This window comes from Trachypithecus francoisi, unplaced genomic scaffold (genome assembly GCF_009764315.1).
Source record: "Trachypithecus francoisi isolate TF-2019V2 unplaced genomic scaffold, Tfra_2.0 Lachesis_group12, whole genome shotgun sequence".
Lineage (NCBI taxonomy): Eukaryota > Metazoa > Chordata > Mammalia > Primates > Cercopithecidae > Trachypithecus > Trachypithecus francoisi.
The window spans coordinates 24218429-24243635 of record NW_022681457.1 but is presented as its reverse complement, the minus strand read 5'-3'; the positions used below and the strand labels follow the sequence as shown (position 1 = coordinate 24243635).

General features: G+C 40.4%; 1 protein-coding gene across 15 annotated transcripts in view; it reads left to right on the top strand.

Moving 5' to 3' along the window:
• The first annotated feature begins 4250 nt into the window (after nt 1-4250).
• The window catches only part of DOCK7 (dedicator of cytokinesis 7), a 237039-nt gene continuing 216082 nt past the window's right edge, over nt 4251-25207 (top strand). For 8 of the 15 annotated variants that reach the window (XM_033225112.1, XM_033225110.1, XM_033225108.1 and 5 more), the window contains exon 1: nt 4257-4520. In XM_033225112.1, coding sequence (XP_033081003.1) covers nt 4483-4520 — 38 coding nt within the window. In that variant the 5' untranslated portion in view covers nt 4257-4482. Of the gene's footprint in view, nt 4521-25207 lie in introns of all 15 variants that reach the window. The other 7 variants (XM_033225115.1, XM_033225114.1, XM_033225103.1 and 4 more) reach the window with 5 other exon arrangements.

Below are 25207 nucleotides of genomic sequence, written 5' to 3'. Positions count from 1 at the left end.
TTACTCAGTCTTGGGCAGTTCTTTATAGCAGTATGAAAACGGATTAATACAGGTAGGATCTAAAAATACTTTAGTTCATGGCATTTAGTCACTCAAAAACATTTACTAAGTTATTATAATGGACCAGGCAGCGTATTAGATACTGGAAATATAGTGGTGAACAAGAGATCAAGTTCAATGGGGTGCAAAGATTAATAGGCAATACTTGAATAGTGTAGTGAGTATTACAACAAAGTAAATGTGGGTGCTATTAGTTGTGAAGTATGGCCAGGTTTAGGACCCCTTAATTTCCCCCTGCAAAAATTACACTTGCTAGATATTGAGAGGAAGTGAGGCACAGAGGACAAAGTCGAGCAAAAGCATCTGTAGCTCAGATTTAGTGTCCAACTCCTAGGCTTTAGTTTGGGATTGAGGTAAACCCATATATCATGCCCCAGTTCTCCGTTTCTCTGGGCCACATTCATTTGGCCTTGCTAGAGGCTTCCAAAGAAGGAAGCTCCATGTCGATCTTATTGTATGAAACCAGTGGTATTTCATAAAAGCCCATGCCTGAAAAAAGGAACCATTCCCTATGCTCCCCCAAATCTCAAAAGAAAACACATTCTGCCTGCAAAGCCAAAACTTTATCCGTCATGATCCGAAAACTCTTACTCCTTTGTGCTGTAGCCTTAGACCCTTGACCAGGCCCCTCCACAATCTTCCTTGGTGCTATATTAAAGCAAGTAGACCTAAGTTCGATAAAGGTTAGAATGCAAAAGTCATAATTTTCCCACCTTCTTTTCCCTTTTCTTTTTTTTTCTGTCATATCCCTAAGTTTTCTGCTTGAGGGACTTAGTGCACTGGTATGTCTAATGAAAACTGTTCTGAGGCTTTGTTACCTAAAACTCACTGTTTTGAGTATAGGCTGCCAAATTGGTCCTGGTTCTGGCAAGTAGTTTCTTTGTATCTTTCCATTAGTGGGGAGCTTGGGCCCTGAATTCTGAATTAGGTCACTCATGCTCTCTGAGTTACAGCCAGCCTTTCTGCTAGGTTATATAACATGGCTAAGGACAGGGTTAAACTCCATCCAGTTTTTAACACCTCATATCTGAGAACTGGTGCTATCAAGAATTTATATGCACTCCAATAGCTTTCTTAATTTTTCCTGTCTCAGCATGTAACTTACTATTTACTTACTTTTCTCTTCTACCAGACCCTAAACTCTTTGAGGACAGAAATAAGGTGCTATTTACCATTATATTTCCAGGGTCTACTATAGTAGGTGCTTAATGAATGTTAGTTGACTGAATGAAGTCCTGTATCAGGTAAGACTGAATTGCTAATGAAAGCAAACCTAATGAAAAACCAGCCACCCACCCCAAAAAAAATTCCAGCACATTTTTAGCTCATGTAACTACAAAGTCCAAGGCTCAAGTCATGTTATATTCTAAGGAGCTTCTTTTTCAATATTTTTGCTCTCCTCTCTGCTGTGTTTGGCTTCATTCTGGCTTCATTCTCAGGTAGGCCTTCTTTAGATGGAGTGCCCTGGTATACCAAATGCAATTTCTAATTCTGGTTGGGCCGGATTGTCTTGATTTGATTCATGTGCCTATCCCTAAATCAGTCACAGAAGCCAGAGGAGTGTGCTGCTTTGCTTCGTCAGGCCTAGGTCAAAAGACTCTTGAAACTGAGGGTGGTGGAGTGAGCTCCCCAAAAGTATAGTGGATTGACGTGTGTGTGTGTGTGTGTGTGTGTGTAGGGGGTGGTATAGGCAGCATGGATGCTAGGCAGCTGAAGCAATTCCACTTTCACTCCCATTGCTGCATTCCATATCTTTTCCTGACATTGAAACCCTGTGGGGCAGGGATACCAGCCCACATGACTTGGTCTGTGACCACCAGCTCTTCCCCAGAGGTGGGGGTCACCCTTCCTGCTTAGAGTGATCCCCAGACTCTGCATTACCCTGCTTACAGCATGGTCCTGCTTGTCCTCTTCCCGCTCTAAATGTTTCCAGTAAGCTGCACAGTACATGCAAAGTCCTTTCAGACACTTTGGCACTAGTGAGTCATGTATACAAAGAACTATTCAAAGCAAAATGTGGCCAGTTCTCTAAGAGAGTAGTGAAAAGATGTTTGGAGAGCAGAGATAAAGGCATGCAACATCTGGCTGGGAGTATGAGCAGACAACCAATTCAGGGACTATCAAACACCCAGGACAAGCTTAAGTATAGGATGAATAATGACAGTAACAGTGATAATAATAACAGCTGATACATATAGTACTTACCATGAGCCAGGCCCTGTTCTAAGAACTTTATATTAATCAATTCAATAAATCTTCATAACACCCTTTCAAGTAGATGTAATTATTTTCCTCCTTTTAGAGACGAGGTTAAGTAACTTGCCTAAGGTTACAGAGTTAAGAAAGTGGCAAAATAAGTCTGGGTTCCTATCACAGAGGATCTTAAAAGCCAGGTACAGTGATAGCCTTGACTTACAGTCTGTGAGTTCCTGATTCATCTTTCCCAATGGACTCAAACATTCTGAGAGCAGGTCTGTGTCTAGTTCACCTTTGTGTTTTTTTTTTTTTTTTTTAGGTTACACATATGTTCAGTTTTATTAGATATTGCCAAACAGTTCTAAAATGGCTTAAACAATTTATAGTTTTTTAGAACACCTAGGTGGGCTCTATACTTAGGTAGAAGCCAAATATCTGTCCTCTTTGAACAGACTATTTTTTCCCTTAGTAAACAAGCATCTGAAAACAGTGTGTTACTGGAGGGCGCCCTGGCAAGAGCCTGTGGTACTAGCTACTCCTCCAAAGGCTGAGGCAAGAGGATTGCTTGAGCCTAGGAGTTTTAGGCTGCAGTGCCCTTTGCATTCCATGCTTGAGCAACACACAGGGATTCTGTCTCAAATAAATAAATAAATAAATAAGTGCAATGTGTTACTGGAATGAGCATTGTTATATATATACACAGTCTTCCACAGAAGCTACAGTACTAGACAGGAAGTTATGGATCTGACTAATTGAGGCTTTCACCTCTGACTCAGTGTGTGACTCTGGCAAGTGACCTAATGGCTCCAAGCTACAGATTTTCCAACGGTAAAAGAGAGGAAAACAGGTATCCAACATACTCCACCAGGACATACTGAGAATATAATAACAATAAATAAATACACATATTAAGTTCTTGAAATACTTGAGGAAAGGTACTACAAGAAACCAAATTTCAGTAATCAACAGATATGCATTAGGTGCCAAATATTCTGGACATTATGGGATTACAACAGAACAGATGAAAACAGACCTCTGCTAGTCTCTATTTTATAGGCTATTATGGACAAGGTCAGTTTCAGTGGTCAACACAGAGATTATTTAACAGAACATCAAAATGGGGGTGAACGTTAGAGCTCACCTGGATTTTTTATATATCTATAAATATACATTATATATATTTATATACATATATTTATATTTATATATTTATTTTATTTATATATTTCATTCATTTTAATATATATTTTAAGTTATACATATTTTATAAATATACATAAATAATAAATTAATAAAATAAATATTTTATATATATATATATATATATATGTATGAGAGAGAGAGACAGAGAAACCCAAAAGGGGGAAATAATACGGAAACAACTGCCCTAAAAGAACAGGCTCTGGGTTTGAGTCTCAGTGGAAGAGTTTACCATCTGTGCGACCTGGGACCAGTCACTTAGCTTTTCTAAGTCAATTTCCTTCCCTCTAAAATGGGGATAGTAACGATCTACTTCAAAGCGCTCATGCTTGAAAAACTTTAATCCAGTGGCTGGCTAAGCACCAGAAGTCAGCTATTACTATCGTTATCTCTGCAGGAGCAAGGTATTTTCTGACCCTTTCTCTATAAGAAAAACCACTGTTTCTTCAGTTATACCGCATTCATGAGGCCGAAGCAGAAAACCAAGTGCTTTAAAAAGCTCGGAGACGGCTGCTGCAGAAACATGAACCCAGTCATCTAGGCCGGTAAAGCACAGCCCCCTGGGCAAAGCCCACCTTCCATTTCCTTCCCTTCCATTTCGGGAAAGCCAAGCTCCCCCTACGCGTTCGGTTATCTTATTTTCTTGCCTCGCCAGGTCGCTGGCCTGTCTCTGGCTTCTCTCCGCGACCTCTCGGTCGTGCAGGCTCCGCGGCAGCGAAGCAGCTAGGGCTGGCGCCTCGCTTCCTCAGCGCTCCGTTCTTCCCCTCGGCTCCCGCCGGCCGCAGCTGCTTTCCGAAGCCGGGGTTCCCGCCGGGATTGACGCGCTGGGGGAGGAGCGGTTTCTCGGTGCGCGCCTCTAAGGAACATTACGGCAGGGCTCGTTCCCGGCTCCGGCCGCCAGCCCCAGCCTCCCAGGTCCGGAGCCGGGACTGGCGGAGGCCGCGAGGGAGGGAGCACGAGCAAGGAGGCACGCGCCCGCCGGTCCGCGCCCAGCCCGCCGCCGCCGCCGCCGCCGCTTCAGCAACCATGGCCGAGCGCCGCGCCTTCGCCCAGAAGATCAGCAGGTAAATCTCGGGCGTGGGGCGCGCCGCCGCCGCCCGAGAAAGAGCCGCGGAGTCCTGCCAGGCCGGGCCTAAGAGGCGGGTGGGTGTGGCGAGGCCGGCACCGGGATCCCGCGGCCTGGCCCGCGGCGGGGCGGAAGGGGTTCGGGGTGGCTGAGGGGGTAGCGGAGGCCTCGCGCCGCCCTACAACCCCGGTCTTCAACCTGCGTCCGCCGCTGAGTCTCGGCCGGGAGCAGAGAGGGCCACGGACGCCAGCCAGCGCGGCCGCCTCCGCCTGCTCCTCGGCGGCCCAGGCCTGGACTTTCCCGGCGGTTTATTTAATGGAAGGGCGGGTGGGGGAGCTCGTCGGCCGCTTCCCAAATTCTTTGTGTCCCCACCCCCGGGCTTGTCGGGGGCCGCCGCGTTTCGCCCCCTCCCTCTCTCCGCCCACCCCCTGTTGGCCCCTAGAGGGTGCGGGGTCCGCCCTCCTCTCCACCCCAACAAAAGGAGAAACGCGCGGCGGCTCGGGGCGGGTGGGAGGCCGCCCCTCCTTCACGCGTCTTGCTCTTCCTGAGAAATCTGACAGGAACCCTCTTTGCACCCTGGGGCCAGGTTCAAAGTGGGCTTATGCGTCCAGGATTGCAAACGTGTGGACAGAATGAAAAGTTGAGAGCTGCGGGCTGCACCTTCGGTGTGCAGCTGCCGAATCCCTGACGGATTGCAGGCTGAAGCTCGTTCTGAGTTCGCCTGTGAATTTAACTGTGCGCCTGTGTTTCTCGGAGCACCCGAAGAAGATGGATGATAGGCAGTGTTCTTTATACACTGGCTTTCTCTCATATGTTAGCAGTCTTGAAGTAAAGCAAGTGATCAAGGTGGAGGTTTCAAAGCCTTTCACCTATTTGGGGTGGTTGGTTGCCACCTTTCTCCCACCCGCCAAATAAGAATTGAATGACAGAGGATTCTAATATTTGTAGAATTTCTTTGTGGAGTGTACTTATGTATGAGACAGTGGACATTTTTGTTTTAATAAAATCATGTTTGTGTGAATTATGATGTCCCAAGAAAAGAAGCATTCAGATTAAATTACCTTTTTTGTTTTTGGACAGTTGTATTTCTGTGACTCTGAGTCTTTCTGGTTTGTTGACATTTCTTAAAAAATTTTGGGCCGGATGCAATGGCTCACGCCTGTAATCCCAGCACTTTGGGAGGCCGAGGCAGGAGGATCGCTTGAGGCCAGGAGTTCAAGACCAGCCTGGGCAACATAGCGAGCCCCCCCCTCCCACCCCATCTCTGCAAAAAAAAATTAGCCAGGTGTGGTGTCGCACCTGTAGTCCTAGCTAGCTTCGAAGCAGAGGCTTTTTTTTTCTTTCTTTCTTTCTTTCCAGAGTTCTAGCACATATTTTTTTCCTTAAGGGACAAAATATCTAGTGTTTAAGAGCATGGGCTCTACTGTCAGACTCCGACATGGGTTCAAATCCTGACTGATATTTTCTAACTTGGGACTTTGGCCAAGTTGTTGGGCCAAATTTCCGTTTCCTCATCTGGCAAATGAGAATATTAATAGGACTCAGATCATAGTGTTGTTGTGAACATTAAATGGCATAATTTGTGTAATGTGTGTAAGATAGTACATGGCCTATACTACCTGTCATCAAACACTTGTAGTAATTAGTTTCTCCCAGGGAGTTGTGATGACAGGACTTTTTTTTTTTTTTTTGGTAAAATAACTAGGTCTTACTTCTGATGGTGATGTCATTAAAAAATGTTATTACTTGATATGTATTCCTAGTATTAATTTCTCTTATTAGAACCAGAAATTTATCCCTGAAAACATCATACTGATAAAGTAAGTGCACATTAGAGACTTGGATATGAAATTGTGTGTCTATTAGTGGAGTTTACCACCAGATGGGACAGGACAAACCACAAGAAAAAAAGAGAATCAGTTGTGCAAAACAACACAAAATGCAAATAAGAACAGCTTTCTTTTTTTTTTTTTTTTTTTTTTTTTTTTTTTTTTTTTGAGACGGAGTCTTGCTGTGTCGCCCAGGCTGGAGTGCAGTGGCCGGACCTCAGCTCACTGCAAGCTCCGCCTCCCGGTTTACGCCATTCTCCTGCCTCAGCCTCCGAGTAGCTGGGACTACAGGCGCCCGCCACCATGCCCGGCTAGTTTTTTGTATTTTTTAGTAGAGACGGGGTTTCACTGTGTTAGCCAGGATGGTCTCGATCTCCTGACCTCGTGATCCGCCCATCTCGGCCTCCCAAAGTGCTGGGATTACAGGCTTGAGCCACCGCGCCCGGCCAAGAACAGCTTTCTAAGAAGTTATAAAATTAAGTAAGGTAGCATGAATGAAGAGATATGCACTCATTGGACAGACAGGAGGTGGATATGGTAGTGATTGGTGATTGGACATGCAAGGTGAGGCAGATTGAGGAATCTGGGATGACATCCTAAGTTGGGCAACCACGTGGATGTTGGTGACAGTCTTTGGGGTAAGGGAGTACAGGAGGGAAAAAGAGTTTGAGATTGGGAGATGCAAGTGGGATGGAGATGATTCAGTTTTGGAGTTGTTAATTTTGAGGGGCTCATGAATCACTCAGAGAGAAATATCTGTTTGATTTTTGGTGCAGGTTGAAGGTGCAGAAGAGAGATTGGGCTGGAGATCTGGATTTGAGAATTATCAGCAAGTAGATTGTATTTGGAGCTGGGGGCGGGTGGGAGTTGATGAGATTGTCCAGTAAGAATGTGCAGATTTAACTTGGAAGGAACACCAAAGACAGAACTGCTATGAGTAATGAATTATTAACTGCTTATTGTGAATGAAAGGTTTTTCCTTGTTATCAAATATGATTGAATAATAGCTAATACTTCTGAATCAATTCGTGTTCTGCTTTTTAGTTTTCTATTAGAGGGAAGTATAGCACAAATTCTGGAGATGAACTTCCTGGGTTTGACACCCCAGCACAGCCACTCATTGGGTAAACATGGCCAAGTTACTTGACCACACTTCTGCCTCATTTTCACTATCTAGAAAATGAAGATGATAGTAAGACTTAACCTGGTAGGGTTGTTGTGAGGATTAAATGAATTGATACCTCTAAAGTGCTTAGAACAGTGCTCTGTGTGTCTAGTAAGTATCAGCTATTTTTTACTACCGTATTTATAATGTGGTTTAGGACTTTTGTTGGAAATGATAATCCTTTTCATAGTATGCATATATGAAATTTGTTGCTCTGTGAAAAGCCTGTTGCTGTTTGGAACCTTATTTCTTTTCAAAGCTTTGTGATTGTTCAGAAACCTTTACTTAAAAAAAAATTATAATGATCTTCTTTCTGTCTCAGTTATTTTTTAGCCCTTTGCATTTAGTGCAGTTATTTTTTGAGGCTGTAATTTGGTGATTTCTGAAGGCTCTTTATTCTTAGATCACTAATTATACTGTTTACTTCAGCTCACCATAGAAAAGCAGCATGTATACTTTGTCCATATCAAGTAGTTGTCTTTTTATGTGTGTGTCCCCTTTGCTTTTTGAGGATAAGGCCCATGGATTTATGAAATGTTGACTGTAGATAAATTGTCTAGGATTTTGTTGGGATTATTTTGTCCTGTCGCTTGATACTCAGCAGTAATGATGAACATTTGTGTACACTTAAAGCACTTTTTACTGCATTCTCATCTTCATAACCCAGAGAGGCAGAAAATGTACTGGGATCAGATTGCGCAGGTTGAAATTCTGCATATATCACAGAAAAATGGGGATAACAGCCTCAATAAAGTTAATGTGATGATTAAATGAGTTAATACATGTGTAAGTGAGCTAATACAGTTCTAGTAATGCATTAGTACTGTGTCTAGAACATAAGCATTCAAAAATGTTAGCCACTACTATTATTTATTTCTATATTACTTACTGTTATTGTTATCATTTTCTAGATGGGGAATTGAGGCCTAAAAAGAGCAATTGTATTTGCCTAAATTGGGATTCAAATCCTAGTTCTCTGATTTCAGATTTTTTCTTTTTCTTTTTTTTTTTTTTTTTTTTTGAGATGCAGTTTTGCTCTTTCGCCCAGGCTGGAGTGAAGTGGCGCAATCTTGGCTCACTGCAACCTCCACACTACCCCCTCACCCCCGTCCCCTGCTCCCGGGTTCAAGTGATTCCCCTGCCCTCACCACCACGCCCAGCTAATTTTTGTATTTTCAGTAGTAAGAGGGTTTTACCATGTTTGCCAGGCTGGTCTCGAACTCCTGACCTCAGGTGATCCACCCGCCTTGGCCTCCCAAAGTAAGCCACCTCGCCCAGCCTGATTTCAGATCTTATGCTTTTTTTTTCCTTGAGATAGGGTCTTGCTCTGTTGCCCAGGCTGTAGTATAGTGGTGCAGTCTTGGCTCATTGCAGATTCTGCCCCTGGGTTCAAGCGATTCTCTCACCTCAGCCTCCCAAGTAGCTGGGACTATGGGCACTATGCCTGGCTAATTTTTGCATTTTTTTGTAGAGACGGGGTTTCGCCATGTTGCCTAGGCTGGTCTTGAATTCCAGGGCTAAAGTGATCTGCCCACCTTGGCCTCCCAAAGTGCTGGGATTACAGTCATGAGTTACCGTGCCTCGCCTACTCTTTTTATTTGACTATGTTTTTTTTCTGCAAACTATTTTCTGTGGTAGTTCCAGGTTTCCTAACAGTGTCACTGCTACTGTCCCAAAAGTTATGCTAGCTTTCTTAGTCCTTCCTTTGTTAACCGGGTATCATTTTGCTGCATAAGCAGCATAATTTAATGAAAGGTTTCCATCAGATCTTTATTTCTGAGGGAAAATCTTATATGAGTGGGATTTCCTGGATATAGACTTATTTAACACCTCAGATGTTTTTAGTCATGTTTGTGTTAGTAACTCTGTACAGATGGGCCAGTCTTTCAATCTACAGAATCTACTTTGTTCAATTCATAGTTCCATGTATTACCAACTACTTCAGCGCTGCCTGTTGTATCTCGCTGGGCACATAATCTTCCCTGATCTTTTGTTGTATTCATCTCAGTAATTCTTAATGCTGAATAGCTAACCTGCCTCTTGCTCTTAAGCTGCAGAATAATGTTAGAGAGAGACTAGAACATTTCAGAGTTGATCTTTATGTCTCAATATCTTGCCATTTGAGATGAGATTTACCGTAAGTCATTTCTCTTATTTAACAATTTCATTTCTCTACCTCATCTTACTGAAAAGTTTGGGACTACCATTAGTCCTTCATTTTAACCTTAGCATACTACTCTCTCAATATGTGATTTAACCATCTTTCTCCCTTGAGCCTGAAAGGTCTCTTGTTCCTAAAGCTTACCTATTTTATTGTACTTCAAAATTCTCTCTTGCCACCTCTCTCAGAGTCTGGATTCCACAAATGTCCCTGTTCTAACATCTTCAATCTACTCCTTTTTGTGGACCTTTCCCTTAAACCATAGGACTTACTATGTCTTTCTCATCAAAAAACAAAGATCTATTGAGTGTTCTGGCGTTTTCAGCTGCCAATCAAACATTCCTTTCCTCATCACATTTCTCCTATGTACGTGGTATAGTCATGGCTACTTCCTGTTTATTCTCTTCCTCATCAATTCTTGGGCTATATAGTTGAGCTTACCTTATGTCTAGAATTATAGGGCTCTTGAGGGCTAGGAACCTTTGACTTTTTTTCTTTTCTTCATCACTGATTTCATGAGCTATTTTTTTAAAAAGTTACATTTCTTATGTCCCTCCATCCCCTTCCCTATTTTTGTACTGCTTTTCAGAGCTCTTTGATGGCAGGTCTGGTCTTGACTTTTTGTCTCCAGTGCTTCACACAGATCCTATGGATACCTGACATGTAAGCTGAAGCATCCTTCATTATTTCACTTCTGGATGACCCTAGAAAACTGCTAGCTGATCTAGTCCCTCCCTCCTCTAATTCAAGTGTATTGCAAATTAAGTCTCCCTAAAACACAGCTTTCATCATGGCATTGTGCAGTTCAAGAATATAAGTGGCTTTTTACAGTGGTAAAGCCAAACCCTTGCTTGGATTTTAAAGTTAACTGTGACCTAGTCCTCCTTTTGTTGACTTACTCTCTAGTTTACATATTGTCCTCCAGTCAGTCTGGTGTTTTCACTGTACCTCCACAAATGCTATGCTCATTTCCATCTCTGTAACTGTTGTGCTGTTTTTTTTCTTTTAGATACATTCTTCCTTTTCTTTCCTGAATCTTGCCTCTTCTTAAGACTACTCCAGTCCACTATTCTGACTTTTGGGACAACCATTTCCTTGCTTGCTTTAATGTTACCATCTGTGAATACATTGCTAAGCAAAATCTTTTCTTCTCTTTTTGAAGTTATTCGGGTGGAATTGTATTGTGTGTATGCTTCTCTGTCTTGCTTCTTTGCAAAAAATTATAATTTGTGAGATAGATTAATTAATGATATTCTGAGTAGTTGAAGTTCATTCCTTTTCATTGCTTTGTAGTATTTCATTGCATAAATATACCACAATTCATTCTATAGTAGGTGAACATTTGGATTGTTTCCAGTTTTTTACTATTACAAACAACATTTCTATGAACACTCCTATACAAATATTCAGGTATACATATGCTTGAGTTTCTGTAGGGTATAGCCACCCTTGCAATTTCTGAGTCATAGATGGCAATCTTTATTGCTACAGGAGTGTTTATTAGGTAGTGCCAAACTGATTTCTAAAGTGGTGGTAGAAATTTACAATCTCACAACAATGTTGCTTTACATCAATGCCATTACTTGGTTTGGCCAACTTTTTCATTTTTGCCACGATCTGGTGGATGCACAATGCTATCTCATTGTAAGTTTTAATTTTTATTTTATTACTAATGAGGTTGAGCTCTGTTTTGTATGTTTACTGATCATTTGGATTTCTTCTTTTATAAATTGCTTATTTAAATCTTTTGCTGTTATCCCCCTCCTCCATTGTTTTTTCCCTTTGGTTTTTTTAAAAATTGATTTTGTGTGAGTACTTTACATACAGTCTGTGTATTAGTTGTTTATTGATTATATGTGTAGCAAATACCTTTTTCCACCCTGTGGCTTGTTTTTCATTGTTTTAATGGAGTCTTATGAAAGCTCTAAGTTCTCAGTTTTAATACACTTTAACTTACTTACCAGTCTTTTTTAATGGCTATTACTTTATGGGTCTTAAGAAATATTTTGTTACCCTGAGATATTAAGATATTCATCCATATTATCATGAATTTGTAGTTACTCCCTTTTTATTTAGGTTTATATTCCACCTTGATATGTGTATGGTGTGAAATTTTAATTTTTTTCTAAATGTATTATTCTTTCCCCATTAATCTGCCCTGCTGCCTCTGTTGTAGATTAAAAAAATTAATTTTAATATTTGTGGGTACATAGTATGCATATGTATTTGTGGGGTACATAAGATATTTTGATACAGGCATACAGTGTATAAGAATCACATCAGGGTAAATGGCGTATCTATCATCTCAAGCATTTATCTTGTGTAACAAACGATCCAGTTCTTTTAATTATTTTTAAAATGTACATTGAAATTATCTGTTGTAGATTATATATCCTTATTTGTGGGTCTTTTTCTGGGATCTCTGTTTTGTTCCATTGGTCTGGTTAAACAGTATTTTTTTTTTATAAATTATAAATAATCTTAGTTATAATCAGCCTTGGCATTTGGTAGAGTAACTCCTTCTACCTTTAAAAAAAAATCTTGACTGCTCTTAGCCCTTTGAATTTCCATGTAAATTTTAGAATCTACCAAAAAAAAACAAAATTCCCTGAACCCAAAACTCATAGAATTTGATTGGGATTGCATTGAATCTATATGTTAATTTGGAGGAGAAATAACATCCTTATAATACTGAGTTTCCAATCCATGATCCATAGTGTATCTCTCCATTTATTTAGGTCTTCTTTATGTTGTACAATGAAATTTTATAATTTTCTCTGTCAGGTTCTTGCTTATCTTTTGTTAGATTTATTCCTGGGTAGATAACAATTTTGTATCCAGCTATACCTTGCTAAACTCTTGTTTATTCTAAGAATGTACTTGTGAATTCCTTTGTATTTTCTGTGTAGGCAACCGTATGATCTGGAAATCATTATTTTTTTTGTTTCTTCCTTTTCAATCCTTATAATTGACTTACTATTTTTTTTTTTTTTTTGAGATGGAATCTCGCTCTGTGGCCCAGGCTGGAGTGCAGTGGCTGGACCTCAGCTCAGTGCAAGCTCCGCCTCCTGGGTTCACGCCATTCTCCTGCCTCAGCCTCCGGAGTAGCTGGGACTACAGGCACCCGCCACCTCGCCCGGCTAGTTTTTTGTATTTTTTAGTAGAGACGGGGTTTCACTGTGTTAGCCAGGATGGTCTTGATCTCCTGACCTCGTGATGTGCCTGTCTCGGCCTCCCAAAGTGCTGGATTACAGGCGTGAGCCACCGCGCCTGGCCCAACTTACTCTTTTTTTTTTTTTTTTTTTTTTTTTTTTTGAGACGGAGTCTGCTCATCTGTGTGCAGTGGCCGGATCTCAGCTCACTGCAAGCTGCGCCTCCCGGGTTTACGCCATTCTCCTGCCTCAGCCTCCCGAGTAGCTGGGACTACAGGCGCCCGCCACCTCGCCCGGCTAGATTTTTGTATTATTTTAGTAGAGACGGGGTTTCACTGTGTTAGCCAGGATGGTCTCGATCTCCTGACCTCGTGATCCGCCCGTCTCGGCCTCCCAAAGTGCTGGGATTACACTTACTCTTTTTTATCTTGCTCTGTAGACTATTATTTTGTATTACTGTGTAGATTGGTATCATTGCTATTCAACATTGTATTAATATTGAACATTCTTAACATTTTTATTTTTCTGTTTTGTAGTTTTTATTTATTTTTTTGAGATGGACTCTTGCTCTGTTGTCCAGGATGGAGCACAGTGGCGTGATCATAGCTCATTATAACCTTGAACTCCTGGGCTCGAGCTGTCGTCTCACTTCAGCATCCTGAGTAGCTGGAACTACAGGTGTGCACGACCATGTCTGGCTAATTTTTAAATTTGTTTTAGAGATGGGGTCTTGCTGTGTTGCCCAGGCTGGTCTCAAACTCCTGGCCTCAAGTGATCCTCCCACCTTGGCCTTCCCAAATGCTGGGATTACAGGCATGAACCTCTGTTCCTGGCTTTCCTTGTTTTATTTATGATCTCAAAGGGAAAGCATTCTGTGTTTCACTGTTAAGCCTAATGATAGCTGACAGCTTTTTGTAGCTTTTAGTTTGGGTTCCCTAGAAAACAGAGCCTGTTATAAGAGTTAAGAATTGATGCTTTATTTGGGGCTTTTCTTCTTCATTCCAGTCAATTCAATTTCTTCAGACTTAACTCCCTTTTACTTTGGGGTTGCATCATTTGGACCCCCTTGGCACACACTCTGGATATCTCACTGCTTTTTCAGTGGCTTTTTACACGGGATTTTTTTTCTTTTTTTTCTTTTTAGCGGGGGTTACAAATGACAGATCAGATTGTTTTGCAGACACACAGTGTTGACTCATGTAACCGAGTGTATTGGGTCCAGGGATACAGATGATGTCAGCAGCCGCTTATCTTCATGTCTTGGATAGGTTTTCCACAAAATGGTCATTATGAGATTTGACAGCCCCAGGCTCAAATCCTACCAGTTTAGTTCTGGCAGAAAAGATCCAAGGACTCAATTATTGGTGTGGGTTGGGTCACATGGCCTTCCTTGAACCAATTACTATGTTTAGGGGGATAGGAGAGTCTGACCACTGTGGGTCACATGCCCTTCTCTATGGCTTGGGGGAAAGATGTATTAGCCCCACCCAAATCTTACAGAACTAGTTCCTTACCAAAGAAGGGTTTCTAACCTAAAGAATGAGGATGAGAGTACTGGTCATAGCAAAACAACTGATGTTCTTTAAAATTAGTCATTTTAAGTGGTTCCACATCAGTATAATTACTTAAATGTGTGGCAGTATAGACAGCTATCCTATCTGCGATTTAGGTGGAATTGATGAAATACAAAGAAATTCAAAGAAAACCAGTGTAATCTGATGCTAGCTAGCTGTGGCTTCCCTGTCCCTTAACTTTTTAAAGTTTAGCTCAGATCTTAGTACCAACTCAAAGCCCTCCCAAGGATGTCTTCCTGGTTTTTCTTTTTGACTTTGGCGTTCTCATTTTTTCCTTCTGCATCTGTATGCTTGCATCATCATGGGCTGTTTCTCGTTTGCCCTGTGACACCAGAAAACCGAACTAACTCCTTCATTCATATCGACCATTTAATAATTTTCATAATTGCTAATGATACAGGATCATGGTACGGAGTCTCAGGGTGCAAAATTTTCTTAGTGACTACATTCAGCTCTCCTTTTTCTGCCATCATCATTCTTTCTTTTACAAATAAACAGTTTCTTCCACTTATCTTTGCAGAGCAGTTCCAGCCATACCCAGATCCTTAGAAAAACAGAACAAAACAAAAACCAGCTTTATTGAGGTATACTTTATGTATCATAAAATTCATTCATTTTAAGTATACAATTAAATGATTTTTAGTAAATTTACAGATGTGAAACCGTCATCCACAATCTAGTTTTAGAACGTTTCCATCACCCCAAAAACTTCCTTGTGCCAGTTTGCGGTCATTCCCTATTTTGACCCCAAGCTCTAGGCACAACAAATCTTTTTTGTATCGATCTCTCAATTTGCTTTTTATGAAGATTTCACATAAAGAGAATCATGCAATATATGGCCTTTTATGTCTGGTGGCTTTCATTTAGCGTAATGTTTTTATGGTTCATCTGTGTTGTAGCATGTATCAGTACTTCACTCCTTTTATGACTGAATAATACTCCATTGTGTGTAGCACATTTTGTTTATCCATTCATCAGTTGATGGACATTTAGGTTGTTTTTTCTACCTTTTGGCTTTTGTGAATAGTGCCAATAGGAATACAAGCTTTTGTTTGAAGACTTGTTTTCAATTCTTGTGGGTATATACCTATCTAGGAGTGGAATTGCTAGGTCATAGTATAATTTTGTGTTTAGCTTTTTGAGGATCTGCGAACCTGTTCCACAATGACTGCCATTTTACATTCCTATTAGTAATGTATGAGGGTTATGAGGGTTCTAATTTCTCCACATGCTTGCTAACACTTGTTATTGTCCTCTTTGATTCTAGACATTCTGGTGAGTGTGAAGTGGTATTTCATTGTGATTTAGATTTGTGTTTTCCTAATGACTAGTGACTTTTTTTTTTTTTTTTTTTTTTTTTTTTTTTTTTGAGATGGAGTCTTGCACTGTCACCCAGGCTGGAGTGCAGTGGTGCAATCTCAGCTCATTGCAAGCTCCGCCTCCCAGGTTCACGCCATTCTCCTGCCTCAACCTCCTGAGTAGCTGGAACTAGGCATCTGCCACCATGCCTGGCTAATTTGTTTTTTTTTTTGTATTTTTAGTAGAGAGGGGTTTCACCATGTTAGCCAGGATGGTCTCGATCTCCTGACCTTGTGATCTGCCCGCCTCGGCCTCCCAAAGTGCTGGGATTACCGGCGTGAGCTACCACGCCTGGCCGACTAAAGTGACCTTTTTTATGTGCTTATTAGCCACTCACATATCTGCTCTGGTGAAATACCTATTTGGATCTCTTACTCACTTATATTGATTGATTGATTGAGACAGGGTCTTGCTCTGTTACCCAGGCTGTAGTTCAGTGGTGTGTTATAGCTCACTGCTGCTTTGAACTCCTGGGCTCAAGCCATCCTCCCAGCTCAACCTCCTGAGTAGCTGGGGCTACAGGCCCATATCACCACATCTGGCTAAGTTTCTGTATCTTTTGTAGAGTCAGACTCTATGTTGCCCAGGCTGGTCTTGAACTCTTGGGCTCAGGTGATCCTCCCCCTTCAGCCTCCCAAAGTGCTAGGATTACACCCATGCACCACCATGCCTGGCCTCTTACTTATTTTTCAGTGGGATTATTTATCTTGTTTTTGAGTTGTAGGAGTTCTTTATGTGTTCTGGGTAAAAGTCCTTCTTTAGATATATAATATTGTCTCCTTGTTTGGCTTGTCCTTTCATTTTTTAGGTGATGTTTGAAGCACAAAAGTTTTCAATTTTGATAAAGTTCAGTTCATCAGTTTTTCTTCTTTTATGCATCAGGATTTTGGTGTTGTAGCTAAGATTTTTTGCCTAATCCATTGTCATGAATTTTTTTTTCTATTTTCTGCTAAAAATTTTATAGTTTTAGTTCTTATATTAAGGTTTATGTTCCATTTTGCATTAGTTTTTGTGCATAGTTTGAGATAAAGGTCTAAATTTGTCTTTAGTGTGTGGATGTTCAATTGTTGCAACATTCTGTTGAAAAGAATACTTTTGTCCAATTGAATTGCCTTGGCACCATTATCAGAAAAGATCAGTTGACCATAAATATAAGAGTTCATTTCCTGATACTCAGTTCTGTTTCGTTGATCTGTTTGTCTATCCTTATACCAGTACTGTACTGTTCTGGTTACCAAGGCTTTAAAGTAAAATTTGAAATTTGTAATTGTGAGTCCTCCAGTTTTTTACTTTTTTCAATATTGTTTTGTCTGTTTTGGATTTTTTGCATTTTCATATACATTTTAGGATCAATATCCATATAAAGTATGCCAGTTTCTGCTAAGTCTTGTTGGGATTTTGATAGAAATTACATTGAATCTGTTGATCAGTTTGGGAGAATTGCCATCTGAACAATATTGAGTCTTCCAATCCATGAAAATGGGGCGGGGAGGATCTATTTATTTAGATCTTACTTAATTTCTCTCTTCAGTGTCTTGAAGTTTTCAGTGTACAGGTCTTGTACTTCTTTTGTTAAATTTATTTCTAAATATTTTATTATTTTTGATCTTTTGAATGAAATTAAATATTTTTGGTTTGTTCATTGCTAATATATAGAGATACAGTTGATTTTTGGATATTAAACTTGTATCCTTAGACCTTGCTGAACTTGTTTGGTATTTCTAGTAGTTTTTTGTGGGTTCCTGAGAATTTTCTGTAAAAGGATAATTTTTTTTCTGTGAGTAAAGACAGTTTTATTTCTTCCTTTCCAATCTAAATGCCTTTAATCCCTCCCTCCCTCCCTTCCTTCCTTCCCTTTTCCTTCCTCTCTCCCTCCTTCCCTCCCTCCCTCTTCTAGTACAAGGTTGAGTAGAAGTGGTGAGAGCAGACAGATATACTTGGCTTTCTCTTGCTCTAAAGAGAAAAGCATTCAGACTTTCACCATTAAATATGATGTTGTTTGTAGGGAGATGTTGTAAAAAAGGAAAGGTGGGGATAAGGATTTGAGAAATATTTAAAAGTTAGAATAAACACGATTTAGCAACTAATTATATACACTTCACACCAGGATATAATTTTGTATGTTTATGGGTAAGGCAGCTCTGGGTTTATTTTTATGAAGTAGGGTAGAATTTAAGATAAATTTATATCCTTTTAGGAGGATTGGCTTTTTGCAGTAGAAACTTTTCTTTTCCCTCTGTTTTTAATTGCCAATTTCAGGTCAGTGTTAATATTTACAAATGCTAAATTTTTGAATTCTTTTCTTTATGTAGTTATAATGTAATATTCCATGAAATAGGGAACAGCATTATCACCAGCTTTTTAGTTGATGAAATTGAGATTTATATTGAAATGCTGTTGATCACAGTGATAGAGCCATCCAAATCTCCTTAATACAATACTTTCTAGGCTGGGCATGGTGGCTCACGCCTGTAATCCTAGCACTTTGGGAGGCTGAGGCGGGCGAATCAAATCACGAGGTCAGGAGATCGAGACCATCCTGGCTAACACGGTGAAACCCCGTCTCTACTAAAAATACAAAAAATTAGCTGGGCATGGTGGTGGGCACCTGTAGTCCTAGCTACTCAGGAGGTTGAGGCAGGAGAATGGCATGAACCCCGGAGGTGGAGCTTGCAGTGAGCCGAGGCCGCGCCACTGCACTCCAGCCTCAGCGACGGAGCGAGACTCCGTCTCAGAAACAAAACAAAAAAAACAGTGCTTTCCCAGCACTTTGGGAGGCCGAGGCGGGCGGATCACGAGGTCAGGAGATCGAGACCATCCTGGCTAACACGGTGAAACCCCGTCTCTACTAAAAAATACAAAAAACTAGCCGGGCGAGGTGGCGGGCGCCTGTAGTCCCAGCTACTCTGGAGGCTGAGGCAGGAGAATGGCGTAAACCCGGGAGGCGGAGCTTGCAGTGAGCTGAGATCCGGCCACTGCACTCCAGCCCGGGCGACAGAGCGAGACTCCGTCTCAAAAAAAAAAAAGAAAAAAAAGAAAAAAAACAGTGCTTTCTAATGTGAAAATAATTTTGAGTAATGTTATCCCCAAAATAGTGTCAAATGGGATATATGAGACACCTGACATCTTTTTTAATCCTCTTCCCCTCCAGAAAAGGAGGTATATTTTAAATGTTAAGTGTATTATCTAGAAGGACTGTTTCTTTTTGTTTGTTTGTTTCACATGTTAATCTGTATGTTTTAGTTTTCTTGAGACTTTAGGGGTTACTATGGTCCAGTCTTCTGTGTTCTTAAACATTTTAACATGGGCTAACTTACAAATGACATGAAGACAGTGGCTTAGATTGGTGTTTTATTTAGCCATACATGAAGGATAGGAAACAGATCATAACAATGGTGGTAGTCATTCTAGTGTTCCTGTTACTATGTTAGTATATACACCAGACATTTTCACTGGATATCTTTAACTGACCTGTGAAAGGCTGAGTTTTGGAAAATAGAGAAATCATTAATATGAACTATATCAAGAATTATTTTATCTTTGGAAAACTGTTTCCATGGAAAGCTTTAGGAACTTTATGAATCTGAATTCAAACCCTACCTCTACCTTTCATAGACTTGGGCAAGTTACTTTATTTTTGTAATGTATCTAAAAATATCTGTTGTTTAATTATAAAATAATGTTGCTGCAGAGAATTTGGAAATACAGAAAGCCCTCAAAAATCACCCATAATTCTTGATTCAGACAAAAATATCTGCCTCACAGAACTTACATTCTAGTGATAATTTTTGGAAAAACCAGAAATAGTTTAAATGTTCACCAGTGGAGACTGGTTGAATATGTTTGTTTATGCATACCAGGGACTTTATAGCAGATAAAAAGGAGATTAGTAGTTAAGAATGAGGTCTTTATGTTCAAATCTTGGCTCTATTCCTTATCAGTTATGTGAAACTCTTGAAATTTCAGTATTTGAATAGAGTACCTATTTCATAGGGTTTTCTAAAGATTGAGGTATAACAAAAGTAACACTTTGCACAGTATGTGACACACTGTAAGTGCCTGACAAATGTTGCTAGTTTTATTAGTTTTATGTGCCAATATGAAAGATTTCTAATATGTATTGTATAATGTAAGGTACCAAGAAATGATTATTGTATGATGTCACGTGTGAACATTGAAAAATAAGAATTTCTTATATATATAACGATAGATACACATCTATTTCTTGAAGGATACCAAGAAAATAGTAACTAGTTACATCTGGGGAATAAGACTGGGGATTGGGAATTGGAGATGGCAGAGAGATGGACCTTCACCTCTTTGTGGAGTTTGAAATTTTTTCTTCCTAAGTTTGCATTTTGTAATGCCATTTATTTATTTATTTAAAAGATTTCTTGTATCAGGTTTGTTTTTTTTTTTTTTTGTCTTCGTTTTGGAAAATCTTATTTCCTCTGCTTCTCATAGTAACTTTATGTAATAGTAGAGCTTGAAAGTAATTCTTTAACCAGCCCTTTGCAGGTATGCTAAAGACACATTAGAGACTATTTTGAGATAAGCAAACAAATTATATATCCTGTTAAAAAATGTTTTTAAAAAAGTTTCATACAGAATAGGAGAGTATTGTGTTTTGGTAGTAGTTTTTTTTACTTTACTGGATTACAAAGATGATAATAATGATCTCAACTAGATTGACACTTCTTTTTCCCTGCAAATATTTTTCTATTTGACAATAATAGATAAGAAGGCTTACTTTTTTCTTCCCTTTTAATCAATTAGAAACCAACATCACTTATGAATTGGTTTACTCTAAAAGGTGTTTTGAAAGTATTAGGTAGTCTCCAAGTTCATTCTTATTCCCTCTCTTTTTTCCTCTCTCTAAATTCTTTTTTCTGTTTCTCCATTTCTCTCTCTCTCCCCATTGTCTTAGACTTCGAGGATATTAGGATTAATAAGATATGGTCCCTGCCCTGAAGGAGGTCTCGTAAGTTGTTCCATTCAAGCATTCTTACTCAATTACTTTTCTGGGGAAAGAATTGTGAATTTTTCCTTTCTATTCCTGTGTTTTTCACTTTAGCTCTGTAAACATTGGGTAAGCACTTTGTATGTGCTACAGATAAGATGAAGTTTTGACTTTTAATTGCTTAATTCCTTGTAAGGAGATAGGTAAACAGATTTCAAAACAATTTGATAGTTGCTGTGACTTTGGTATTGTTTGGTTATCACAATGAGGTAGAAAAATGCCACTAGAGTTTGAAAACCTGTAATTTCTTTAATGGCAGAAATGAACCTGTTTTGGGACATTTATACCAAGTAAGAGACAGCATAGAGTACCCCAATCAGAGGTGAAGTTTTCTTGTCTATTCCTCAAGGAGGTTGCAGAGGTGCTTCTGAAGAAGTAGTGTATCAGACCTGAGAAGCCAAATTCTTGATACTTCACTGTACTCTTTTTCCCCCCACCATACTTTTATACTTATGGGTTGTGTGAGTACTGTTCCATAGAAACCTTCTCAGCTTACATGCTTCTCTCAAAGAGACTGCTTACAAACGTTGGGCTTTCCCACTACTGAAATCAAACTCAATTAGCAAGGCAAGGTTCTTATTCAACAATAGAAAGCAGTCAGTGGCTAGTCGCTGCCTGTCTGAATTTGTCTCCTGGAAGCTCCTTTTCTTTGAATGTATGCAGATAAGCACAGGGTGCTTTGAAAGCATAGGGAAGAGTGTCCAAACAGATTTGGACACTCAATGGTATGGAACAGAAAGAATCAGGCAGCGCTTTAGGGAGGATGTGATATGCATACCACTTGAAGTTTATTTGCCCCATCTTACTTCGTATTCGATTTGTTAGTTTTCCCTACTAAGGCAGAATAATAATAACTGAAGCCTTCTTTTTTTTTTTTTTTTTTGAGGCAAGGTCTCACTTTATTGCCCAGGCTGGAGTGCAGTAGTATGATGAAGGCTTACTGTAACCTTGACCTCCTGGGCTCAAGCTGTCCTCCCACCTCAGCCTGCCAAGTAGCTAGTCCTCCCACCTCAGCCTCCCAAGTAGCTAGGACTACAGGTACACACTATGACTCTTGGCTAATTTTTTGTATTTTTAGTAGAGACAGGGTTTTGCCATGTTGCCCAGGCTGGTCTCGAATTCCTGGGCTCAAGCGATCCTCCTGCCTGGACCTCCCAAAGTGCTGGAATTTCAGACATGAACCACTGCTGAAGCCTCCAACTGAAGACTTTTAAGCTAAATTACAAACATCATTTGCATCTCTAAAATATTGATATAAGGACATTTTACTATATGCTGCTTTCCACACAGTAAAAACATTTTAAAAAACCCTATTAACTCTTATGTATTACCTTGCCCGTGTTCAAATTTCTCATCCCCCAAAATATCTTTTATAGCTGGTTTATTCAAATCAGGATCCAGTAGTAACCATATGTTGCATTTGGTTTTATCTCATAAGTCTGTTTTTCCACCCTCTTAAATAGACCTTGTCTTTTAGTCTTAAGTCTTTTTTACACTAAAACTTAGCCCACTGCCTTTACTTTTTAATTTATCCACCACATTGACCCATAAGAGATTTTGGCACATAGCATGACCTGCCTTCTAGTTTTTATCTGATGGCTTCCTTGCAATAGTATTTTTTTTTTTTTTTTTTTGAGACGGAGTCTCGCTCTGTCGCCCAGGCTGGAATGCAGTGGCCGGATCTCAGCTCACTGCAAGCTCCGCCTCCCGGGTTTACACCATTCTCCTGCCTCAGCCTCCCGAGTAGCTGGGACTACAGGCGCCCGCCACCGCGCCCGGCTAGTTTTTTGTATTTTTTTAGTAGAGACGGGGTTTCACCGTGTTAGCCAGGATGGTCTCCATCTCCTGACCTCGTGATCCGCCAGTCTTGGCCTCCCAAAGTGCTGGGATTACAGGCTTGAGCCACCGCGCCCGACCTGCAATAGTATTGTTATACTGTTCTCTGTATTTCTCGGAAACTGTAAATTAGATGTGAAGGTTTGATTCAATTCAGGTTAAACATTTTTTGGCACAAATACTTAGTAGGTGGTACAATGTTGTTTTTCTTTAGTCTGTTGTTTTCTTTCTTTCTATTTATTTATTTATTTAGAGACAGAGTCTCGCTCTGGTGCCCAGGCTGGAGTGTAGTGGTGCAATCTAGGCTCACTGGGCTCACTGCAACCTCCAGCTCCCTGGTTCAAGCAATTCCCCAGCCTCAGCCTCCCGAATAGCTGGGATTACAGGTGCCCACCATCATGTCTGGCTAATTTTTTTGTATTTTTAGTAGAGACGGGGTTTCACCATGTTGGCCAGACTGGTCACGAACTCCTGACTTTAGGCAATTTGCCTGCCTCGGCCTCCCAAAGTGTTGGTATTACAGGCATGAGCCACTGCACCAGGCCTATTTTTTTTATGTATTTGTTTGTTTATTTTGAGACAGAGTTTCACTCTTGTTGCCCAAGCTGGAGTGCAATGGCACAATCTCGGCTCACTGCAACCTCTGCCTCCCAGGGTCAAGCGATTCTCCTGCCTCAGCCTCCCTAGTAGCTGGGATTATAGGCATGTGCCACCACACCCGGCCAGTTTTGTGTTTTTACAGAGACAGGGTTTCTGCATGTTGGTCAGGCTGGTCTCGAACTCCCGACCTCAGGTGATCCACCCGCCTCGACCTCCCAAAGTGCTGAGATAACAGGCGTGAGCCACCGCGCCCAGGCTATTTATTTATTTTTGAAGCGGAGTCTCGCTGTGTCACCCAGGCTGGAGTGCAATTGTGTGATCTAGGCTCACTGCAACCTCTGCCTCCCAGGTTCAAGCAATTCTCCTGCCTCAGCCTCCCAAGTAGCTGGGACTGTAGGCACACGGCACCATGCCCAGCTAATTTTTGTATTTTTAGTAGAGACGGGGTTTCACTTGTTTTCTTTATTGTTAATTCGAACTCACACAGTGTTAGAACTCTGATACAACCCATCATTCACCAGTTTTGAACTTAGACAGTTACACTACTGCAGTGTCAGCTGCTCTCTTCCTTTTCTTTTGGGGATTTTTAGCTAGTCCTTTTTTTCTTTGTCCCTGATATATCCTTTACCCTTCATTTCTTCCCTGACTTCTATTTGAGATACGAATAGTGCCAGTTCCAAGAGATCTTATTATTAGACTTAGTACATTGCAGCTATTTGTGTGTGTGTGACTTTATAGGAGTAGCTCAATTAAACTTTCTTATGACTTTAGTATGAACTCTCCTTATTCATTTTTACTCAGGCTTTACTTCTGGTCCCGTAAAGAATGTCTAAGAGAAAGGCAGGCGCAGATTGGCCTTATCACTCTTGGTTCATTCTGGAAATCATGGCTAGAATAGTGTGTCTGAAAGTAGGAGTGGGTTAGAAGAAAGGTTAAATGCAACGTAATTTTCTTTTGGAATGTGGGTCTTTTGCTGGTTATTTCCAACATCATATAATGAATGGCCTGAGTGGATGCTTTCTTTTGTGAAAACTGTAATTTGTATTAACATATGTAGCTTGTAGGAATGGAGAGAGTGGATAAAGAGATAAATAGGTCAAATACTGGATCATGTTTTCTTGGGAGGGATAGAAGGTTTTTTCATATTATAATTTAAGGGCATAAGTAACTACAGAATTTTTGACCTATACTTTCTACTTTGCAGTAAAATATTAATGGTTTATTGGAAGGAAAAAAGACTACCTTGTTTTTCTTTCTGAGCTATCACTAGGAGTAAGAAAAAATCTGATTGGAAAAAGTAACCTCTGATAAAGGATTTTAACTGGTATCAGGGCTTATATTTATTCATTACATTTCTTTTTTTTTTTTTTTTTTTTGAGACGGAGTCTCGCTCTGTCGCCCAGGCTGGAGTGCAGTGGCCGGATCTCAGCTCACTGCAAGCTCCGCCTCCCGGGTTTACGCCATTCTCCTGCCTCAGCCTCCCGAGTAGCTGGGACTACAGGCGCCCGCCACCTTGCCCGGCTAGTTTTTTGTATTTTTTTAGTAGAGATGGGGTTTCACCCTGTTCGCCAGGATGGTCTCGATCTCCTGACCTTGTGATCCGCCCGTCTCGGCCTCCCAAAGTGCTGGGATTACAGGCTTGAGCCACCGCGCCCGGCTATTCATTACATTTCTTTCTTGCATACTTTGGATGATGATATGGTTAAGAGATAAAGTTTTTTTATTTGGGAAGATTTACGAAATCTTTGCGGAAGGTCTCAGTTGTAAATACATCCCTTGTCTGGGTTGCACATGTTTTATGGCTACTATAGCTCAGTTTGGAAATGGTTCTTGTTGCATTATCACAGCTTCTTTTCAAATTAATAGATTTTCTTTTTGGGGGAAATTAATGTCATGTAGAAAGATATTTGTAATATGAGGATTATAGTTTTTATGTCTGTTATTAAACAAAAGATTGCCTCTTGAAGTAACTATGTTTCATTATTTTAA